General features: G+C 41.4%; 1 protein-coding gene across 1 annotated transcript; it reads right to left on the bottom strand.

The window, feature by feature from the left end:
- Positions 1-269: 269 nt before the first annotated feature.
- On the bottom strand, positions 270-22,906 carry LOC139381713 (BTB (POZ) domain containing 17a). The gene is made up of 6 exons (XM_071125440.1): positions 22,605-22,906; positions 18,472-18,599; positions 18,099-18,256; positions 4,279-4,437; positions 3,764-3,923; positions 270-1,548 (listed from the first exon to the last, which is right to left on the bottom strand). Exons 1-6 carry the CDS (start codon positions 22,705-22,707, stop codon positions 793-795), a joined length of 1,464 nt encoding a protein of 487 aa, XP_070981541.1. The 5' UTR covers positions 22,708-22,906; the 3' UTR covers positions 270-792.
- Positions 22,907-23,183: the final 277 nt, after the last annotated feature.

Below are 23,183 nucleotides of genomic sequence, written 5' to 3'. Positions count from 1 at the left end.
CTTCAACAGTAATGTCAATGAAGAGGAAACACTCTGTTTCTGAACCTTGGTGAACAGCTTGAGAATAATAAAAGCTCCTAAAAAACTTTGTATGATTTTTTACATTTTCTAAGATAACTAATATTTACTATTATTAATCAAAATAAGTGACAATTAATCTAATCTAAAAATGTTTTTGATAAACTTAGTGTTATTTATTATACAAACTGGCTATATGGATTCAATCCATTTCACTATCAATTTCTAGTACTTTGGTTTGTAGACCTTGGTATGCTACATGAGAAACAGAATGGCTATAAGCACCTGGACAGGGTGACCATGTCAGATGTGATGAATGGCAAAGACCCCTTTGAGGTAAATGCCTGGCGTATAATATCACCAAGAGACATAGTATTTAAAACATAGCTAAGTTTGAAAGACATATTGATCTTGAATAAATACTGTTCAAAATGTTTCTAAAAGCTATCAAACAGATATCGTCTACTATCCATGTATCCCATACACTGCAGACATGATGGGGTGGGTTGGTTCTCCCTTGACATTGCGTATTATGCGATATGAGTGTGATGCTTTAAGAGGGCAGTGCTTGGCTTACATGGTGTCCACCATACCACTGCATGTACGGAGAGGGATTTCTCCCAAAATGTGCACTCATGCACTCCTCCACATGCATGAAGGGAAGTGAACAAGTGACCTGAAGGGAAGTGAACAAGTGACCTGAAGGAAAGTGAACAAGTGCACACTCAGAGCAGAAGGATAGAGAATTGGGACGCATAGAAAGAGTGGAGGTGGTCATTTCTTTGTAGCTATGAGGGTCTGGTAGAGCGGCTTCACCACGATGTGTAGATGGAGGGAACCATCGACCAAGTACTCAGATGTCTTACGGTGCAGATCGGCTTCCACCAGGAAGTCACCAGTCTCCTCGGTGCTCTGGTGGAAATTATAAACATGTCTCACCACCATCTTTCCCTGCTTCCTCGTCATCACCACCACCGTCTTCTGGAAGCTCACCCCGGCAAACTCTGCACTCGACGTAGCGGGAGTAATAATGATGCGCAGGCGGCCTCCGTCAACACGTGTCGGCTGTGTGGAACCTTGTTCGGAGTACATTGGCCTCATGCTGAGGGGCAACCAACGGGGCGAGAACAGGGAGTTCCAGGTCACCCTCTTGTTGGCATCATGGCCGCTGGGGCCCAGCTGCGTCTGGAAGCTGGTGCTGCGGTCGTCCCTCATGGGGTTGTTAATGACCCAAGGACTCCCCCAGGCAGGGGAGAGGTAGTTTCTGGGCATGAAGAGACTGCAGTTCACGTCAAAGTACTTGGCCATATGGAGGGGGGAGGAGGAGTGGAACTGGTAGGACTGATAGAGGAGGTCCCGGACCGACTCCTGGTAGCGGGCCAGAACAGGAGACTGGGTCTGCAGGCGAAAGAGCTCCAGAGGGGGCATCATGGCATAACGGACGGCTCTCAGAGCGTTCTCGGCCGTTAGAGCATCCGGTTCGTTCTGGTTGATCCAGGCCTCCAGTGCCGCGAAGAGCTCCATTTCACTCTGCAATTCAAAGTCACATTTTTAAAACATTATTGTTCCCACAGGCCGGGGAAATTAATTTTGCAGACAGTATTATATTAGACACAAATATAATCGGAAAGTATTCAGACCCTTTGCTATGAGACTCAAAATTGAGCTCAGGTGCATCCTGTTTCCATTGATCATCCTTGATATGTTTCTACAACTAGATTGGAGTCCACCTGTGGTAAATTCAATTGATTGGACACGATTTGGAAAGGCACACACCTCTCTATATAAGGTCACACAGTTGACAGTGCATGTCAGAGCAAAAATCAAGCCATAAGGTCGAAGGAATTGTCCATAGAGCTCCGAGACAGGATTGTCTCGAGGAACAGATCTGAGGAAGGGTACCAAAAAATGTCTGCAGCATTGAAGGTCCCCAAGAACACAGTGGCCTCCATCATTCTTAAATGGAAGAAGTTTGGAACCACCAAGACTCCTCCTAGAGCTTGCCGCCCGGCCAAACTGAGCAATCAGGGGAGAAGGGCCTTGGTCAGGGAGGTGACCAAGAACTTGATTGTCACTCTGACAGAGCTCCAGAGTTCCTCTGTGGAGATGGGAGAATCTTCCAGAAGGATAACCATCTCTGTAGCACTCTACCAATCAGGCCTTTATGGTAGAGTGGCCAGACGGAAACCACTCCTCAGTAAAAGGCACATGACAGCCCGCTTGGACCTAAAGACTCTCTGACCATGAGAAACAAGATGAAACCAAGATTGACCTCTTTGGCCTGAATGCCAAGCGTCACATCTGGAGGAAACCTTCCACCATCCCTACGGTGAAGCATGGTGGTGGCAGCATCATGCTGTGGGGATGTTTTTCAGCAGCAGGGACTAGGAGTCTAGTCAGGATTAAGAGAAAGTTGAATGGAGCAAAGAACAGAGAGATCCTTGGTGAAAACCTGCTCCAACAGGACAAGAACCCTAAGCACATAGCCAAGACAACGCAGGAGTTTCTTTGGGACAAGTCTCTGAATGTCCTTAAGTGTCCCAGCCAGAGCCCAGACTTGAACCCAATTGAACATCTCTGGAGAGACTTGAAAATAGCCGCACTCCCCATCCAACCTGACAGTGCTTCAGAGGATCTGCAGAGAAGAATGGGAGAAACTGCCCAAATACAGGTGTGCCAAGCTTGTAGCATCATACTCAAGAAGACTTGAGCCTGTAATCACTGCCAAAGGTGATTCAACAAAGTACAGAATACTTATTTATCTCAGATTTTTTTTAATATAAATTTGCCAACATTTCTAAAAACCTTTTTTGTTGTTGTAATTATTGGGTAGATTAATGAGGAAAACAACAATTTAATACATTTTAGAATAAGGCTGTAACGAAACAAAATGTTGTTACTGTTATTACTGCTATTGTTACTGTTATTACTGCATTGTCGGAACTAGAAGCACAAGCATTTCGCTACACTCGCATTAACATCTGCTAACCATGTGTATGTGACAAATAAAATTTGATTTGATTTGATTTGAAATGCGGAAAAAGTCAAGGGGTCTGAATACATTCTGAATGTACTGTAGACCATTCTCAAGACCAATTCTTGTTAGTCTACATCAACTCATTGCCTAAAGCTTGCAGATATATTTTCATTATTTTTATGGAGTCAGATAAACATTTTAATAGGTTAATTGCTTATTCTTATTACGAGTCGTGTGATGTGAGATATTTATAATATAATATAAACTTTATATGCACATGTAAAAAATTACTGCCCACTACATAAGCTAATTTAGCTTTGCACTTATGTTGTCATCTGATGAAAATTAATCTATTTTCTGCCGAATGTGTTGCACTAATGTATTTTGTGTAAAGGAAAACTATAGTTGCACATCCCTGATCACTCTATTGAAGAAAAATAACACTGTTGACTTTCAATGGTTAAAACGCAGATTTTTTTATTGGCCTGCGTTTTGAAAATGCGACCCCGTTTTGCTATTACGGCCCCTGCTCATAACAGAGCAAGCAGTAAAGCTTCATATGACAGTAATTTTTGCTTTGCTTTCATCTACAGATGAAAGGCCAAAATGTCATAAATATGCAGACTTTCATTAATTATTTCTCAAATATGCATTAAGAAAGGACTATTCAATGGATTACATTTCGTGAAAATCGCCCAAATTATGGTATTTGTTGTTGTCTGAGTTTTGTGAGGAATGACTCTCAAACAGATCTGGGATCAGGCGTACCTGCAGGATGAGGTCTGAGCGCTGCAGCAGGGTCATGAGCAGGTCGTTGCTGACATGCGTCCACTCCCCACTCTGCAGCACAGAGGACAGGTTCCAGGACAGGTACTGCAGACAGCTGTCCCGCAGGGCCATGTCTCCAGTCTGCAGGGCGTACTGGTACCTGCAATGTTGTCAACAAAAAGTCCAGACCATATTTCCATGATACCAACCGATGCACTTAGGTAATAGTACCTGCAATGGTGTCAACAAATAGTCCAGTCCATGCTTTCATGTTACCAACTGATGCATTTACGTACTTGTACCTGGAATAGTGATAACAATTAATAAGTCAAGTATATGTTTTACAAGTTGAACTAGTTGTTAATAAATGCAATCTTTATTGTAAAGACTAATATATGGATGTCATAATGAAAATACAGGTCTCTCTTGTGAAAGACGTCTTCTGACCTCAATGGGACTTGGTTAAATAATGGGACCTGGTTAAATAAACATTAAATAAATAAACGGTACAGTACCATTCCACCACGTGTCCAGAAGGGGAGTTGCTGGCCAGGTTCTGGGTCATGTACTGGGTGACCCCCTGCTGAAGGCCCTGGACGCGGTATTTAGTGGCCAGCTTGTGTAGAGAGGTGGCCTGCTCCAGACACAGGGAGATCTCTCCACAATACAGGTACCTGGATAGAGAGAGTGAGAAGGGGGAGATTAATAGATATTCAACATCTCTTAGTTGCACAATGGAACAACAAATATACTGTATACTGAACAAAAATGTAAACATGTAAAGTGTTGGTCTCATGTTTCATGAGCTGAAATAAAAGATCCCAGAAATGTTCCATACGCACAAAAAGCTTATTTCTCTCAAATGCTCTGCACCCATTTGTTTACATCCCAGTTAGTGAGCATTTCTCCTTTGCCAAGATAACCCATCCACCTGACAGGTGTGGCATATCAAGAAGCTGATTAAACAGCATTATCATTACACAGCTGCACTTTATTCTGGGGACAATAAAAGGCTACTCTAAAATGTACCGTTTTGTCACACAACACAATGTCACAGATATCTCAAGTTTTTAGGGAGCATGCATTTGGCATGTTGATTGTAGCTATGTCCACCAGAGCTGTTGCAACGTCTGCAACGTCGTTGTAGAGAATTTGGCAGTATGTCCAACCGGCCTCAGAACAGCAGATCACGTTTAACCACGCCAGCCCAGGACCTCCACATCCGGAGACCAGCCACCCGGACAGCTAATGAAACTGATGAGTATTTCTGTCTCTAATAAAGCCCTTTTGTGAGGAAAAACAAATTCTGAGTGAGTGGGCCTATACCCACCCAGGCCCATCCATGGCTGCGACCCTGCCCAGTCATTTGAAATGCACAGATTAGGGCCTAATGAATGTATTTCAATTGACTGCTTTCCTTTATATATGAAGTGTAATTTAGTAAATCTGTTGAAATTGTTGCATGTTGCGTTTTTTTTATTTTTTTTATTTAACCTTTATTTAACCAGGAAAGGCTCATTTAGATTTAAAATCTATTTTTCAAGAGCGTCCTGGCCAAGATAGGCAGCACCAAGTCATTACAAAAATTACAGACAAACAACATGAAAAACTACAAGTAATCTAGTAAAAACCATAGAATTCACAAGAGTATAACAAAATCAAAAACAGCAAATTAAAAACATTGACAGGTCAGGGAATCAGTCTCAAAATCATTCATCAATGATTTAAAAAATACCCATCGGGACAAGTTCTTCCAGTTGAAATTTTTGTTCAGTATATTATGTTAAAACCAAGGAGAGGAAAACAGCCATAGGGATACACAGGAAGATCCTTCCATAATACTAGGAGAGAAGGATAGAGAGAAAGAAGAGCAGGGGGTCAGAGGTCAGTCTCTCAGAAACTAGGTAACTTGGTTAGGGATAAATACTGTTTACGTTTGCACTTGATGCAGTCTACATCATAACTGAACTGAACTGACAACTGAAACAGTACCTCTAACACACACACACAGGTAAAATACACAGTCTTTGATCATCAAGCAAACATGTAAAGTTTTACTTGTGTTTGAAGCCAGCACTTTCAGCCAGAGGATTTTGAAAAGGAACTGAAGTCTCAACTCATGGTCACGTCATAGCTAGCGAACTACATTTGTTTATTTATCTAAACTAAAATCTATCTAGCTAGCTTTCATAATACGCTGGCTAGACATTCCGAAGCATATCAATGTAATTAGCAAGCTGCTATCTGTGTGATGTGATTTGTAACTTTGCAAGCTAACATTAGCTTCGTTAGGTTACGTTAACTAAGCGCTAGCTTGTTAAATAACTACTGTAGAGGCTAATGTGAGTATATGTGTTATATTTAGAGTCTGATCCCAAGAATATCTGCAGCGGCCTCAACATCAAGCTCAGCACCAGGAAATAGTGTGTCACCTTATAAAATCTTACTAAAATCTACTAAATCTTTCAATGACTCCATGATGAGCAAATAAATATACTGGAGCTAGACATAAACATGGTCCGTGTCTTGTTGTCATAGTTGCTGTGTTTACAAGTAGGCTACAACTTCTACTGTAGTTTTCTCTGTATTATGGAGGCTTAGTTGATTGTTCAGGCGAAGTCTACATTTGAGAAAATTAGGTATTAGTAAGGAGGGGATGGTGTGGGCGACTGAATGGTGTCTGTTGGGTGGTGGGTATTGTGTGTGAAGGTTAATATGCATGATCTATTGATACAAAGAAGAAAAAAATCACCAATACACTAAACTGTCTACCAGAAGAGTATTTCTCAACCTTTTCACACCTTTGCAGTCAGTTCGTTGGCATGGGGGAGAGGGGTTGTTAGTATACTCTTCTAGCCTATTCACTATATTGTTGGCAGTGCTTGTCTACTCAACAGCACAACTGTAGGTGCTCATATACAATAATACACAACTAGACTCTACAAGTCAATCACCCCTCAAACTTTTCACATCTTTGCTAAAAGCCGATCTCAATGCTCCATCATTGACTCATTGAGTGTAACAAAACGCATACCAGTCTACTGTACCCTTTTTTGTTTACAGACTAACATGGTTTATTGTATCCTCATGATCAGTCTTCATGACTTTCCAGGAGACTTGCAGTACAAACAAATATTTTGCAAGCGGTTGAAGCAGAAGATGGTGAAGAATGTGGACAACAGGCTTGTCCACCTGGCTGTGGAGTGCAGAAAGGACCAGACGGTTGTCTACAAGGAGCCAGAGTCACAGCCCCCGAAACTCAACATCCCTGCCAACATCGCCACAGCGCCAAAGCCGGCTAAACCAGCTGCAATTACCGAACACAAGAAGAGGTTCACCAGTTGAAGAACATTCTGGAACCTGCCTGGAACATTCAACCAACATAACATCCATATTTGGTTAGACTGGCGTTATAGTATAATATCCACTGAACAAAAATATAAATCCAACATGCAACAATTTCTAAGATTTCAGTCAATTGAAATAAATTCATAATCTATGGATTTCACATGACTGGGAATACAGATATGCATTTGTTGGTCACAGATACTGTAAAAAGAGGTAGGGGTGTGGATCAGAAAACCAGTCAGTATCTGGTGTGATCACCATTTGCCTCATGCAGCGCAACACATCTCCTTTGCATAGAGTTGATCAGGCTGTTGATTGGGGCCTGTGGCATGTTGTCCCAGTCCTCTTCAATGTCGGTGCGAAGTTGTTGGATATTGGCAGAAACTGGAACACGCTGTCGATCCACAGCATCCTAAACATGCTCAATGAGTGACATGTCTGTTGAGTATGCAGGCATGGAAGAACTGGGGCATTTTCAGCTTCAGGGAATTGTGTACAGATCCTTGGGACATGGGGCTGTGCATTATCATGCTGAAACATGAGGTGATGGCGGTGGATGAATGGCACGACAATGGGCCTCAGGTTCTCTTCACGGTATCTCTGTGCATTCAAATTGCAATCGATAAAATGCATTTGTGTTAATTGTCCGTAGCTTATGCCTACCAATACTATAACCCCTCTGCCTCCATTGGGCACTGTTTATAACGTTGACATCAGCAAACCTCTTGCCCCCATGATGCCATACACGCTGTCAGTCATCTGCCTGGTACAGATGAGCACATTTCTCCAACAATGGCAATCGAAGGTGAGCATTTGCCACTGAAGTCGGTTATGACACCGAACTGCAGTCAGGTCAAGACCCTGTTGAGGACGACGAGCACACAGATGAGCTTCCCTGAGACGGTTTCTGACCGTTTGTGCAGAAATTCTTCGTTGTGCAAACCCACAGTTTCATCAGCTGTCTGGGTGGCTGTTCTCAGATGATCCCTTAGGTGAAGAAGTTGGATGTGTAGGTACTGGGCTGGCGTGGTTGGAGGCAGGTTATGGTAGAGAAATGAACATTAAATTATTTAATTATTGTTATTTAATTAGTATTAAATACGGAAATATTACATTTACATAAGTATTCAGACCCTTTACTCAGTACTTTGTTGAAGCACCTTTGGCAGCGATTATAGCCTCAAGTCTTCTTGGTTATGATGCTACAAGCTTGGCATACCTGTATTTGGGGAGTTTCTCCATTCTTCTTTACAGATCCTCTCAAGCTCTGTCAGGATGGATGGGGAGCGTTGCTGCACAGCTATTTTCAGGTCTCTCCAGAGATGTTCGATCGGGTTCACTCAAAGACATTCAGAGACTTGTTCCAAAGCCACTCCTGCGTTGTCTTAGCTGTGTGTTTAGGGTCATTGTCCTGTTGGAAGATGAATCCCCCCCTTCTAAGGTCCTGTGCACTCTGGAGTAGGTTTTCACCAATTATCTTTCTGTACTTTGCTTCGTTCATCTTTCCCTCGATCCTGACTAGTCTCGCAGTCCCTGCCTCTGAAAAACATCCCCACAGCATGATGCTGCCACCACCATGCTTCACCGTAGGGATGGTGCCAGGTTTCCTCCAGACGTGACACTTGGCATTCAGGCCAAAGGGTTCAACTTTAGTTTAATCAGACCAGAGAATCTTGTTTCTCAGGGTCTGAAAGTCCTTTGGGTGACTTTTGGAAATCTCCAAGTGGGCTGTCATGTGCCTTTTACTATAAGAGTGGCTTCCGTCTGCCACTCCACCATAAAGGCCTGATTGATTGAGTGCTGCAGAGAAGGTTGTCCTTCTGGAAGATTCTTCCATCCCCCCATTTTCAACCTGAGTTTGTGGGATCTTGTTTTTGCACAGTAGCTGTATAGCCCTGCAGAACTTTACGTTTGTTTATCTTTTGTTGTTTTTTAGTGTTTATTTTAAATAAAGAAGATGTACACTTTCCACACTGCGCTTTGGTCTCATTCCAACAATGGACGTAACAGCCACTATGTTATTGGGGACCTTCAATGCTGCAGAAATGTTTTAAGGTGGACTCCAATCAAATTCTTTTCAAGAATAATCAATGGGAACAGGAAGCACCCGAGCTCAATTTCGAGTCTCATAGCAAAGGGTCTGAATACTTATGTAAACAAGGTATTTTAGTTTTTATTACTTAGAAATTTGCAAACATTTCTAGAAACCTGTTTTCGATTTGTCATTATGGCGTAGAGTGTGTAAATTGATGAGTAAAATGTTTTAATTTTAACGTAATAAAATGTGGAAAAAGTATACTTTTCGAATGCAGTGTATATAATGGTGTTTTCTATAAAAAAAAATACAAGTGTACTGACAAGTGACTAAATACAGTCAACATGTTTTAATAAAACAGTCCATTAGTGTGTCACTATAGGAAATAAGTAAACATTGCTTGTATTCAACACAGTTAATTTGCTCTGACCAGGTAATCAAATGGATATCCGGACTATTTGCACTGAGCCTGAGTAACCGGTTCCCCAGCACATTGACTCTGTACCAGTACCACCTGTATATAGCCTCGCTACTGTTATTTTCACTGTAATTTTACAGTTTTTTTTTATTTCTTTACTTATCTATTGTTTACCTAATACTTATTTTTTCTTAAAAATTGCACAGTTGGTTAGGGCTTGTAAGTAAGCATTTCACTGTAACGTCTACACTTGTTGTATTCGGCACACGTGACAAATAAGCTTTGATTTCATTAGAAATAAATAGGGCTGTATGTTCCTATTTAAAAATAACATTTAACTGTCACGTTCTGACCTTAGTTCCTTTGTTTTGTCTTTGTTTTAGTATGGTCAGGGCGTGAGTTGGGGTGGGCAGTCTGTTTTTCTAGGTTGGTTTTTGAGTTTGGCCTGGTATGGTTCTCAATCAGAGGCAGGTGTCGTTAGTTGTCTCTGATTGAGAATCATACTTAGGTAGCCTTTTTCCACCTGTGTTTCGTGGGTGTTTATTTTCTGTTTTGTGTGTCATCACTAGACAGGACTGTTTCGTTTGTTCGTTCTTCCTAGTTGTTATTTTGTTTAGTGTTCAGTTTTGATTATATTAAAAATCATGAACACTTACCACCCTGCACCTTGGTCCTCACCTTCTTCCACCGACGGCGGCCATTACATTAACATTTCGACGTCCAGCTCTTCTTGGAAGGAGGAATCATCAGATTCATAATAATTATTTAGCAATCTTTGAGGATAGTCAGTGACATCGCAGTAACATCGCACCTGTAAACTAGTTCCGCCCCAATTTTCAAAAGACTGCCTTCGAGGGTGGGAACAAGGAAGTTTGGCTCCTGTCAGGTTGTAGTCTTTACAAAGCCGGGGAAGATGAGTCAACCAAGATATCCTGCAATGGCCTGGCAGCAGTGGCGACTGGTCATTCAAGGAAGGTTTTGAGCCTCAACTGTTTAGCTAAAAACCTATCAAAAGATTGGACACACCTACTAATTAATGGTTTTTTCTTTCTTTTTTTAAATGTTCTACATTGTTGAATGATAACGTGAACATCACAACTATGAAATAACACATATGGAATCATGTGCATGACACAAGTCATTTTTCCAACACTTGTTTACAGACAGATTATTTCACTGTATCACAATTCCAGTGGGTCAGAAGTTGACATACACTAAGTTGACTGTGCCTTTAAACAGCTTGCAGAAAATGATGTCATGGCTTTAGAAGCTTCTGATAGGCTAATTGACATCATTTGAGTTAATTGGAGGTGTACCTGTGGATGTACTTCAAGGGCTGCCTTTGCTTGACATCATGGGAAAATCAAAAGAAATCAGCCAAGACCTCAGAAAACAATTGTAGATCTCCACAAGTCTGGTTCATCCTTGGGAGCAATTTCCAAATGCCTGAAGGTACCACGTTCATCTGTACAAACAATAGTAGCAAGTATAAACACCATGGGACCACACAGCCATCATACTGCTCAGGAAGGAGATGCGTTCTGTCTCCTAGAGATTAACGTACTTTGGTGCGAAAAGTGCAAATCAATCCCAGAACAACAGCAAAGGACCTTGTGAAGATGCTGGAGGAAACAGGTACAAAAGTATCTATATCCACAGTAAAACGAGTCCTATATCAACTTAACCTCAAAGGCCGCTCAGTAGGGAAGAAGCCACTGCTCCAAAACCACCATAAAAAAGCCAGACTACAGTTTGCAACTGCACATGGGGACAAAGATCATACTTTTTGGAGAAATGTCCTCTGGTCTGATGAAACAAAAATAGAACATTCAAGCCGAGAACACCATCCCAACCGTGAAGCACGGGGCAGGCAGCATCATGTTGTGGGGGTGCTTTGCTGCAGGAGGGACTGGTGCACTTCACAAAATAGATGGCATCATGAGGCAGGAAAATTATGTGGATATATTGAAGCAACATCTCAGGAAGTTAAATCTTGGTCGCAAATGGCTCTTCCAAATGGACAATGACCCCAAGCATACTCCTAAAGTTTGGAATTGAACCAGGGTCTGTAGTGACGCCTCTAGCATTGATATGCAGTGCCTTAGACCGCCGTCCCACTCAGTTGCCACTTCATGAAGTAGTCACATGGAAAGAATTTCAATTAACAGGCGTGCCTTTTAAAAGTTAATTTGTGGAATTTCTTTCCTCTTAATGCGTTTGAGCCAATCAGTTGTGTTGTGACATGGTAGGGGTGGTATACAGACGATAGCCCTATTTTCTAAAAAGAACAAGTCCATATTATGGCAAGAACAGCTCAAATAAGCAAAGAGAAACGACAGTCCATCATTACTTTAAGACATGAAGATCAGTCAATCCAGATGATTTGAAGAACTTTGAAAGTTTCTTCAAGTGCAGTCGCAAAAACCATCAAGCGCTATGATGAAACTGGCTCATGAGGACTGCCACAGGAAAGGACGACCCAATATAACCTCTGCTGCAGAGGATAAGTTCATTAGTTACCAGCCTCAGAAGTGGCAGCCTAAATAAATGCTTCACATTGTTCAAGTAACAAACATATCTCAACATCAACTGTTCAAAGGAGATTGTGTGAATCAGGCCTTCAAGGTCTAATTGCTGCAAAGAAATCCCTACTAAAGGACACCAATAAGAAGAAGAGACTTGCTTGGGCCAAGAAACACGAGCAATGAACATTGGACCAGTGGAAATCGGTGGACTCTGATGAGTCAATATTTGAGATTTTTGGTCTTTGTGAGGTCTTTGTGAGACGCAGAGTAGGTGAAAGGATTATCTCCGCATTATTTAGAATTCAAGGCATACTTAACCAGAATGGCAACCACATCATTCTGCAGCGATACGCCATCAAATCTGGTTTGCACTTAGTGGGACTATCATTTGTTTTTCAACAAGACAATGATGCAACACATCTCCAGGCTGTGTAAGGGATATTTGACCAAGAAGGAGAGTGATGGAGAGCTGCATCAGATAACCTGGCCTTCACAATCACCCGACCTCAACCCAATTGAGATGGTTTGGGATGAGTTGGACCGCAGAGTGAAGTAAAAGCATCCAACAAGCGCTCAGCATATGTGGGAACTCCTTCAAGACTGTTGGAAAAGCATTCCAGGTGAATCTGGTTGAGGGAATGCAAAGTGTGTGCAAAGCTGTCATCAAGGCAAAGGGTGTTTAATTTTAAGAATCCCAAATATAACATGTATTTTGATTCATTTAACACTTTTTTTGCTTACATGATTCAATATGTGTTATTTCATAGTTGTGATGTCTTCACTATTATTATACCATGTAGAAAATAGTAAAAATAGACAAAGACCCTTGAACCCAAAGTTTGTGTGCCCAAACTTTTGACTTGTACTGTTTATTATGTAAATATATAATTTTTCCTTGTTTTGCATGTTATTTTGGTATTATTAATACGTGTCACATATCAGTTTGAGAATGTAAAAATATAAATAATCATTGAGTTAATGTACATGTACAAATTTGGTCTCTTTTTTGCATTCTTGAGTATGGCAGCTCCAAAATGCAGGTGTTTCAGCCTAGCCCAGTGCTTTGTCTGGTGGTTGGTAATGTTTTCTAGTTTGGGTATCATTTTGGTAATGAGTATTGTGATGGTATTAAGTATTGAGATACTAAACCTAGTATCGGTATCGAAGCCAAAAATGATGGTATCGTGACAACACTACTATGATCAATGATTGATGTGCTGACTCCTCCATTGACCATTAGGTTTTACTACTCATTGATGTACTGTATTCTCACACCAACCAACCATGCTGAATTAGTCAAGAGGCTGCAGTTACTTAGTACACCCACAAGATGTCACACAAGCTATATGAAAATACAGAACTGTTGTACACTTTCATAAATACTGTATATAAAGCATTTGTGACATATACAGAAAAACTCCCTCTCCTCCAATTTTTTTTCAATTAACCCTAAACCTTGGTGTGTAATGCTTGTCAGGAGGGGAATTCCTCATTGTATAATTCCCTCTGACTTATTACCTACTTCCTCTAGTGGGGAGGGCAGCGGTCCACATCGTTAACCAGGCTACTTCCTCTAGTCTCCCTCCTCAACTGAAGAACCTGATATGGCAACACACACTGTGTATGTATGTGTGTGTGTGTGTGTGTGTACGCGCGCATGCAAGTGTCTCCCTTTTCACCCAAACTTAGAAGGCAGCACACTCAATGCTCTCCCTCACTTTAGCACCTTTGATGTGAGAAATATGCTTTATAAATCAAATGAATCAATGTGGGGCTTGCAAAGCAAAGCCCCAGCTTCAATCGCACTTGAGTTGCTTCTTTACAACTTTTGATCACTTTTATGCTTTTTAAAATATTACACATTGTCCTCCATTTCCTTGTTTGGGATTTCCTCAAGATTCTAAAAAGCCCCATCGTGACATCATCACTTCCATCTTCCATTCACTGTAAATGCAATAATGCAACTTTTGACACCAATCAGCTACTTTGACCATGTTGCAACAACTTAGGGAAGAAGTTAAAGCGTTTACATCTTGGTCTACTTCTCTGTTACTCAAATATGGGTTTTGAACCCTAAAAATGATTCTACACGTACGCAGGCCTCCTAATTGTCCCTAGAATTTCTAAGCAAACAGCTGGAGGCAGGGCTTTCTCCTATAGAGCTCCATTTTTATGGAATGGTCTGCCTACCCATGTGAGAGACGCAAACTCGGTCTCAACCTTTAAGTCCTTACTGAAGACTCATCTCTTCAGTGGGTCATATGATTGAGTGTAGTCTGGCCCAGGAGTGTGAAGGTGAACGGAAAGGCTCTGGAGCAACGAACCGCCCTTGCTGTCTCTGCCTGGCCGGTTCCCCTCTTTCCACTGGGATTCTCTGCCTCTAACCCTATTACAGGGGCTGAGTCACTGGCTACTAGGGCTCTTTTATACCATCCCTAGGAGGGTGGTGTGGGGGCTGTGCTTTGGCAAAGTGGGTGGGGTTATATCCTTCCTGTTTGGCCCTGTCCGGGGGTGTCCTCGGATGGAGCCACAGTGTCTCTTGACCCCTCCTGTCTCAGCCTCCAGTATTTATGCTGCAGTAGTTTATGTGTCAGGGGGCTAGGGTCAGTTTGTTATATCTGGAGTACTTATCCTGTCCTATCCGGTGTCCTGTGTGAATTTAAGTATGCTCTCTCTAATTCTCTCTTTCTTTCTCTCGGAGGACCTGAGCCCTAGGACCATGCCTCAGGACTACCTGACATGATGACTCCTTGCTGTCCCCAGTCCACCTGGCCGTGCTGCTGCTCCAGTTTCAACTGTTCTGCCTGTGATTATTATTATTTGACCATGCTGGTCATTTATGAACATTTGAACATCTTGGCCATGTTCTGTTACAATCTCCACCCGGCACAGCCAGAAGACGACTGGCCACCCCACATAGCCTGGTTCCTCTCTAGTTCCTCTTTCTAGGGAGTTTTTCCTAGCCACCGTGCTTCTACACCTGCATTGCTTGCTGTTTGGGGTTTTAGGCTGGGTTTCTGTACAGCACTTTGAGATATCAGCTGATGTACGAAGGGCTATATAAATAAATTTGATTTGATAAAAAATTACAGCTGATTTAGTAACCACATCAACATTTTCAGATTTTTTTTTTGCAGACAGCTGCCACTTTGACCACTGCCCCAACAAGTTAGACAAAAAGTTAGAGGGTATGACATCTTCGTCTACTTCTCTGCTATTCATATCTGTTTACGGAACAAAAATATTCACTACGGAACTAACGGTTCAGCTGTTTTAGTAACTGCATTTACCACACTTTTTCCAAACAACTGCCGCTATGACCACTCCCCCAGCAAGTCAGACAAAAACATATAAAATGTTCATCTACTTATCCGATTTTCAAAACAGAAGAAATATTAGGAATAGCTTGTATCAATCTGTAGATATAGCTTTTTATTTAAGTTACCCATCAACTGCTTTCTTTCTAGATGCAGCAAGTCATGTCAGAAGCTAGCAGATTAATTATTTACCAATAACATCTCCAAATTCCAATAAACTACATCGCGTTGAAGTTCACTTTTCTTGCTTTGTCTATAAACACTGTCACGAATCTAGCAAATACGTTTTGTGGGTCTATGTGCAGTATTTATTTAGTTTTAGCACAAACAAACTGCATTTTAGCATGGGCGGCAGGGTAGCCTAGCGGTTAGAGCGTTGGACTAGTAACCGGAAGGTACAAACCTGTCGTTCTGCCCCTGAACAGGAAGCTAACCAGTGGTTCCTAGGCCGTCATTGAAAATAAGAATTTGTTCTTAACTGACTTGCCTAGTTAAATAAAGGTAAAATAAAAATTAATTAGCTACAGTATAAGGGAGAAGTGTTGACAAGGCTACAGTTGCCTAGCAACTGAACCATACAGAAGCTAACCAGTGGTTCCTAGGCCGTCATTGAAAATAAGAATTTGTTCTTAACTGACTTGCCTAGTTAAATAAAGGTAAAATAAAAATTAATTAGCTACAGTATAAGGGAGAAGTGTTGACAAGGCTACAGTTGCCTAGCAACTGAACCATACAGATACTGACCACAACTACTAACCATAACCACAACTACTAACCATGACTAGTCTACTGACCATAACTATGACTGTATTGTATGTATCAAAATAGGCTCACGCGGTAAAAAAAAAAAAAAAAAACTGTTATGTCCACAACTAAGAATTGGCGGACAAGCGCTTTCATTTTCTGCTGCCGATGAAAATAGCCAAAATGTCGGAAAAACCAAACTAAAGGAATGAAAGGACAGGCAATGAAAGACATTGAGGCCTTCGGGGAAACCCTATATTAATCATAAGGGGCAAAAAAAAACTGGGAAAACTTGTCCAAAAGAGGCATGTGAAAGAACCATATATCAACCAAGCTAGCTTGCTAGCTGGCTAACGACGTTATTTAGTTCTGTTTAACTAGCTGCAGCGAAACATATCAGTTAATAGGCAATACATTAAGAAAGTGGTTGCTAGATTAGTCCGGAGAACGTATCATTTACATCTATCTATCCACCTGATGATTCGGTAACATTACACTGATTCCTGCATAAGGGCGAGTGTGTGGCTATAATGTTTCGTGCAGAATTGATTGTGTAAAGTTGACGGAGGAGCGCAGGTTGCAGCGGATTCTACACAGTCCCATACGAGAAGGAGCAAGCTTGGATTCTCTCAGGCTTGGAGTGACTGAATAGGTATATTATTGTACACTCAATGAACGTGAAGCAGATGATACACCAACAGAAGTTGCAATCCTGCAGCTGCTGGTCTAAAGAGAGAGTGTATGACCATTACTCAAGTAGTGTAAGCTAGACAAGGATATTCAAGCAGATTGTCTATCATCATTGTTACTGTTCGTTTTGGGTTAATGGACCTGTATAGACGCTACTTTGTTTTAGCTTATTTTTCGTTCATATTATTATAATATTATTTATGCTAGGCTTGTTAGGGACATGTAGAATTATACAGGCATCAGTTTATTTTTGTACCTTAATGAGATATTAGTGCCTGACATGAACGCAGGTCTTTGTGACTGTCAAGAGTGGGATGGCGCCCTAATGAGACCATCATCAAAACTGTCAAGGCTCTTGGTGTAATGTGTTGATTGACAGACACAGGGACTGAGGTCCTGGTCAGTCAGTAATGATACAATGTTGCAAACCTGGAGAATGTGTGTGTTGTGTAACTAAAAAATACCAATACTAGTAGGAATAGTTAAGTGTGCTTCATATACATTTTAGCTGCAAAACTCCAGATGTGGTTCACAAACAAAAACAATTAGAAATGATTGATTATCTGAAAATTTGGAATGATGCACATATATGGTTCTTTGTCTGCAGGGCTAGATTAAGCTATAAAATCAACTTTAAAACATTCAGGCTATCCTAACTTCAAGTGTTTGAAAGATATTTATCAACTATAACTATATACAGTTGCATAAATAACCCACCAAGAGTAAACTCGAGACACTAAAACAACTTTTACATGTTCAGGCTATCCTAACTTCAAATTCTTAAATTGTTCATTGTCTAAAACAATGGAAATTAGCATAATACAACTCACCAACAGTAACTCTTGAACCTTTCAATCTAGATACAGCAAACCAACTTTTACATGTTCAGGAAATCCTAACTTCAAATTCTTTAATTGTTTATTGTCTAAAACGATAGACATTAGCATAAATTAGCACAATATAACTCACCAACAGTAACTCTTAAACCTTTCAAGCTATTCTAACTTATCATCTACTTACCTTTTCAACTATAACCAGTCACTACAATTACTACTGCAGACACTATCACTACTATAACGTTTTTCAAAACCATACATACTTTAGAACTGCTTTGCTTTAAATAGTAAAGTATAACTTTTTAAACTTCTACCACTACTACAAAAATATGTTTAAAGTGTTAAAGCAAGTCCCATCAATTGTACTTCATGTACAATTACCATCTAGTTGTTGTTATTATTATTATTATTATTATTATTACCTGATGAACTTGTCGAAGACGGCAGCACACTCAGCGGTCTCCAGGAGGACCAGGGTGGTGCCGTTACGGCTGAGCAGCAGTTCCTCGAACACAGGGCTCTGCAGGGACAGCATCAGGGAGTGGGCCTGGATCACCTTTACCTGCTCTGCTCCCACTGTCTGGAAGAAGAGGAGGAGGAGGAAGAGAAGATTACTTTTTTAAAAGTCACAAACACTGTGATTTGTCTCTTTCCTTTATCCTCCCAAGACACATACATAAATACACAGAGAGGTTCAAGAACAGTGTCAGCCACCAGATTTTTCCCAGTAAGACCTAGGATTTAAACCGGTAACCCTCCGGCCCGCCTCTTTAACTCTCTAGGCTAGTTTCCTACCTGCACCCTGAGGGCCACATCACTGCCATTCCCCTGAGCCAGCAGGGCCTCCAGATGCTGCACCAGGGCCAGGGAGTGGCTGATGGTGTCCCCGCCACCATTCTGGGTCTCATCAGCCTTCATTATGCCTAGAATAGGAAGTTTTAGGTTTTAAAGGGCAATGACATTCTATGGTTTAACTTTTTGTTTCTACAAAACCAAAACATTTACCGTATTCACATGCAGACACTGGTATGATGCTGGAGATAATTAATATGAGGTTGAAAAGTGGTGTATTTGCCCTTTAGCAAGGGCATAGACGCAGGAGATGGCCTGGGCACCCTCACCAATGGATAGAGAAGGATGGGGAAAGGATGGTCGTTAAATAAAGAAACGGGACAAAGCCCAATCTATGCCCCCTCAACCTTCACCATGACTATTGGGAGTAGGGGGTAGAGTCCCAATCCATGGGATCAATCATCACAGCTGTGCACACTGGGTGATCGTAGGTCAGTTTTAATTCAACTTTGATTAATGTGCTGCTAATGTAGGCTGTGATACATGCCCTGACCAGATTCAAATGGGACTCAGAGACTGTATATTATTTGAATTGAAGATCTATTTTAGCTTTTATTAATTTGTCAGAGGCAGTTCCTCTTTTTCTGTTGGTCAAACTTCCTTTTCCGGAAGAAAGGGGAACAAGAAACATCAGTTACCTTTGTGTAAATTTACACTTTAACTTAATGTTTCCAGAAATCTCAACCAGTACTGATTCACACAGGCATGAGGATGACAGTGTAAATTACTATAAGACTGCACTAATTGTTGAAAACAATTAGTAGGCCTGCGGATCAATTTCCCAAAACTCAGTCGGGGTCTCAACTTATTGTTGATAGTTAGAATGGTACAATCCACAAGGTGCAATTTCGAAATTTGGTTGTGCATCAGCAGTTTTTCTCTTGTTATGTCAGTCACTGACATTCAAGTTTTATTACTCGTATGTACAGGATACACATGGTATACACCGCCCACCGAAATGCTTACTTGCAGGTTCCTTCTGGACAATGCAACAACAATAAGAAATAAGATAAGATAAGAATACAAACATAAAGTAAATGGCTCAGTAGAATAGATTAAACATTTTATAGTACAATATTTACACTTGTTTCGGGGAAGGGGGAATTGGAAAATTGGGGGCAAGTGTTGAAATGGTGCATTATTTAGCAATCGTAATAAGAGCCTGGTAGCTGCAGTTGTGATGTGTGTGTAGCATGAATGTATGTGTGTGTGTGTGGATGAGTGTATATCAGTGTGTGCTTGAGTTAGTGCATGTGTGCTAAGGTGCAGAGAGTCAGTGCAGGTGGTCAGTCCAATTCAAGTGTTAAGCACGCTGATGGCTTGTAAATACCAACAGGCTCAGAGACAGTTTCAATCAGACCTCATGAAGTAGTTGTTTCCCTTGCTCTGCTTTTGTGGAACGATAGGCAACGATGCTTCGTGGGAGGCAGTTGTTGATGTGTGCAGAGGGTCCCTGGTTTGAGCCCAGGTAGGGGCGAAGAGAGGGACGGAAGCAAAACTGTTACATTGATGCTGTTGACGTGGATTACTGGTTGCTGCAGAAAAGGAGGAGGTCAAAAGGGTGGTGAGTGTAACTGGTGGGAAATGGCTAGCTAGATAGCGGGGTGTGCGCTAATAGCCTTTCAATTGGTGACGTCACTCGCTCTGAGACCTTGAAGTAGTTGTTTCCCTTGCTCTGCAAGGGCTGCAGCTTTTGTGGAGCGATGGGTAACAATGCTTTGTGGGTGTCAGTTGTTGATGTGTGCAGAGGGCTCCTGGTTCAAGCCCAGGTAGGGGCGAGGAGAGGGATGGAAACAATACTGTTACACTGGCACCACAATGCCAGTTCACTTACCTCCTCCCTATAGGCTGACTATAGGTTATCAGGCCAACAAGCATGATGTCAGCAGCAAATGTGATGATAGAGTTGGTGTCATGCAAACAATGCAGTCGTGGGTGAATAGGGAGTACAGCAGAGGGCTGAGGACACACCCCTGGGGTGCCCCTGTGTTAAGAGTCAGTGTGGAGGAGGGGTTGTTGTGGTCTGCCCATCAGGAAGTCCAGAATCCGGTTGCAGATGGTGGTCTCCAGAACCAGGGCTCTGAGCTTTGTGTCAAGCTTGGAGGGAACAATAGTGTTGAATGCTGAACTGTATTCAATGAACAGCATTCTCACATAGATGTGTTATGGCTGTGTGAATAGTGATGGAAATGGCATCTTCTGTGGATCTGTTGGAGCGGTAGGATAATTGGAGTAGGTCAAGTGTGTATAGCATAGCATATGTTTCTTAGAACTTGGTGAGTGCGTGGTCCTATGGTTATTTTGCATACAACTTTCCCATAACTTTCTGGGAATTGTGCAGGATACCCAGCTAGCGCCTAAGAAACAACGTTCTTCCGTGGGTATTTCAGTACTTCGGCATAACATTTTCTGCAGGTTTCCTCATGGTTCTATTTAAAGTCATGTACTCAGAACTTCAAGAAGACGTTACATAAAAACCACAAGAAAACATTAGTAATGTTCAAAGAACGTTTTAAGAATATTATTCTGGTGGCACAGTGGACTAAATCCATGGATAGGGAACAGAAGATTATTGGTCTTTATCAATAAAACATCACATTACGGTACGGAGTGTTTGATTTGGCTGCTGGGGGGCAGCTTCGCTAAAACATTGACAACTAGCTACATGCAGTTTTCAAGGGATTGTTAAATAAATGTTAGCTATACCTATTTGGTTTTAATATCATCACCTCATGAAGAGCATAGTCTACACATTTCCAATTATTCCACATTTAGCTCTATCATCCGAGTTATAAAGCAAGTAACTGTTTATCTATATCATCAGAGTTATACAGCAAGTAACTGTTTATCTCTATCATCAGAGTTATACAACAAGTAACTGTTTATCTATATCATCAGAGTTATACAGCAAGTAACTGTTTATCTCTGTCATCAGAATTATACAGAAAGTAACTGTTTAGCTCTATCATCAGAGTTATACAGAAAGTAACTGTTTATCTCTATCATCAGAGTTATACAGAAAGTAACTGTTTAGCTCTATCATCAGAGTTATACAGAAAGTAACTGTTTATATCTATCATCAGAGTTATACAGAAAGTAACTGCATGCTTTTAATGACCAGTAAACATCAGTTGATCATGTAATTTCAGATACGTGAGGGTAGCCTATTCATTTGGCATGTTATTTAACTTGCTTCATCAGAAATTGGGCTTTTGGAAAGAGCTTGACATTGGCAAGCCCTGGTAAAGTTGTCTGTCGGACTACTGTCATCATCACTATAGACGGCAAGCAAATCAAACAATATTTGTTAGCTAGCCAGTTTGACGTGGTCAATAAATCAATGTAGCCAATCATGTCTGTCAGCAGCAATCTTGAAAAACTCTTAAAAACAATGTTGAAAAAGGGATGTTAGCTAATGCCGCTAGGTAGGCCTAAATTGGTCAGTGAAAAAAGTGCATTAGGTCTACTTAATATATGTTTAGCCAACTGTACAAAGTTTCTACTGGTAGCTTGCAAAGTAAAGATTATTGGCAAATGTGCCCTTCTGATGCTTGACAGGCAGAGCCCACAAAGGATGTAAAATGACCTAACCCACTCATTCTTGTCAGGTATAGTTAAACTTTATTTTATAACATTTAAATATCCAATTAATGGTGGCCAATATTGAGAGATATTGTGTGGCTACCCTCACGTATCTGAAATTACATGATCAATTGATGTTTACTGATCATTAAACACATGGAGTTACTTTCTGTATAACTCGGACGATGGAGCTAAATGTGCACAATTGTTTTTACATGGAATAGTCAGACATTTGTAGTTCTGACTACGCTCTTTAATTATGATGTGACGATACTAAAGTAAATAGTTAACATGTATTTAACAATCCCTTGAAAACGGCACCATCAATGGTTTTAGCGGAGCTTAGGGTTTCCCTGCCCCCCAGCAGGCAAATCGAACGCTCTGCACCTTATAGTGACATTTTATTGATAACAACCTATAGTATTGCATCTCACTGATGCTGTGCCACAATAAAAAAATACAGCACAGACAGTGGTGGTGTTGGGTGGCCTTACCTCCAGTGACAGAGCCGGTGTGGAGACAGAGAGACAACAGCAGCGTGCTGATCAGGTTGGTCTGGGCCAGGGGCACTCTGGGTCTGAGAAGGGCAGCAGGCATCTCTCCTTCTTTTCCTCTACTCTTACAGAAAGTACTTTTCTTCTGTCTCACTTGTCTCCCTTTCTCCTCTCAATCTCTCGACCTCCCTCTCTTTGTCTATTTTCCTCTTCTTCTTTTTCTCCTCTATATCCCCTTCTCTGTCTCTCTCTTCTCCCCTTCTTAGCTGGGCATGTGGTATCCTATGGCTGTCCTGCTCTGTCGGTCGGTCTGGCCTGATGCTGAAAGTGGAAAGAGGGGTCTGTATGTGGGACACTGGCTCTTCTAGGTCTATAGACATTGGCACACATCCGCTAGTTCCAGACCGCAGGATTCTGCACATGCACAGATACAATAGAACCATCCATCGATTGGTGGAATGAATCTGTCTCCAGCCCGCCCGGGTAGGCCATTGTCATGACGACCGCTTTGATTTTTGTAGTACTTTCTCTTATTTGGGTGTATTGCTGCTCAGTGCATGTCATAGATCTGGATCTGTA

Source organism: Oncorhynchus clarkii, chromosome 23, assembly GCF_045791955.1.
Source record: "Oncorhynchus clarkii lewisi isolate Uvic-CL-2024 chromosome 23, UVic_Ocla_1.0, whole genome shotgun sequence".
NCBI lineage: Eukaryota > Metazoa > Chordata > Actinopteri > Salmoniformes > Salmonidae > Oncorhynchus > Oncorhynchus clarkii.
Note: the sequence above shows the minus strand (reverse complement) of the source record. Positions and strands in the feature narration are given on the sequence as shown.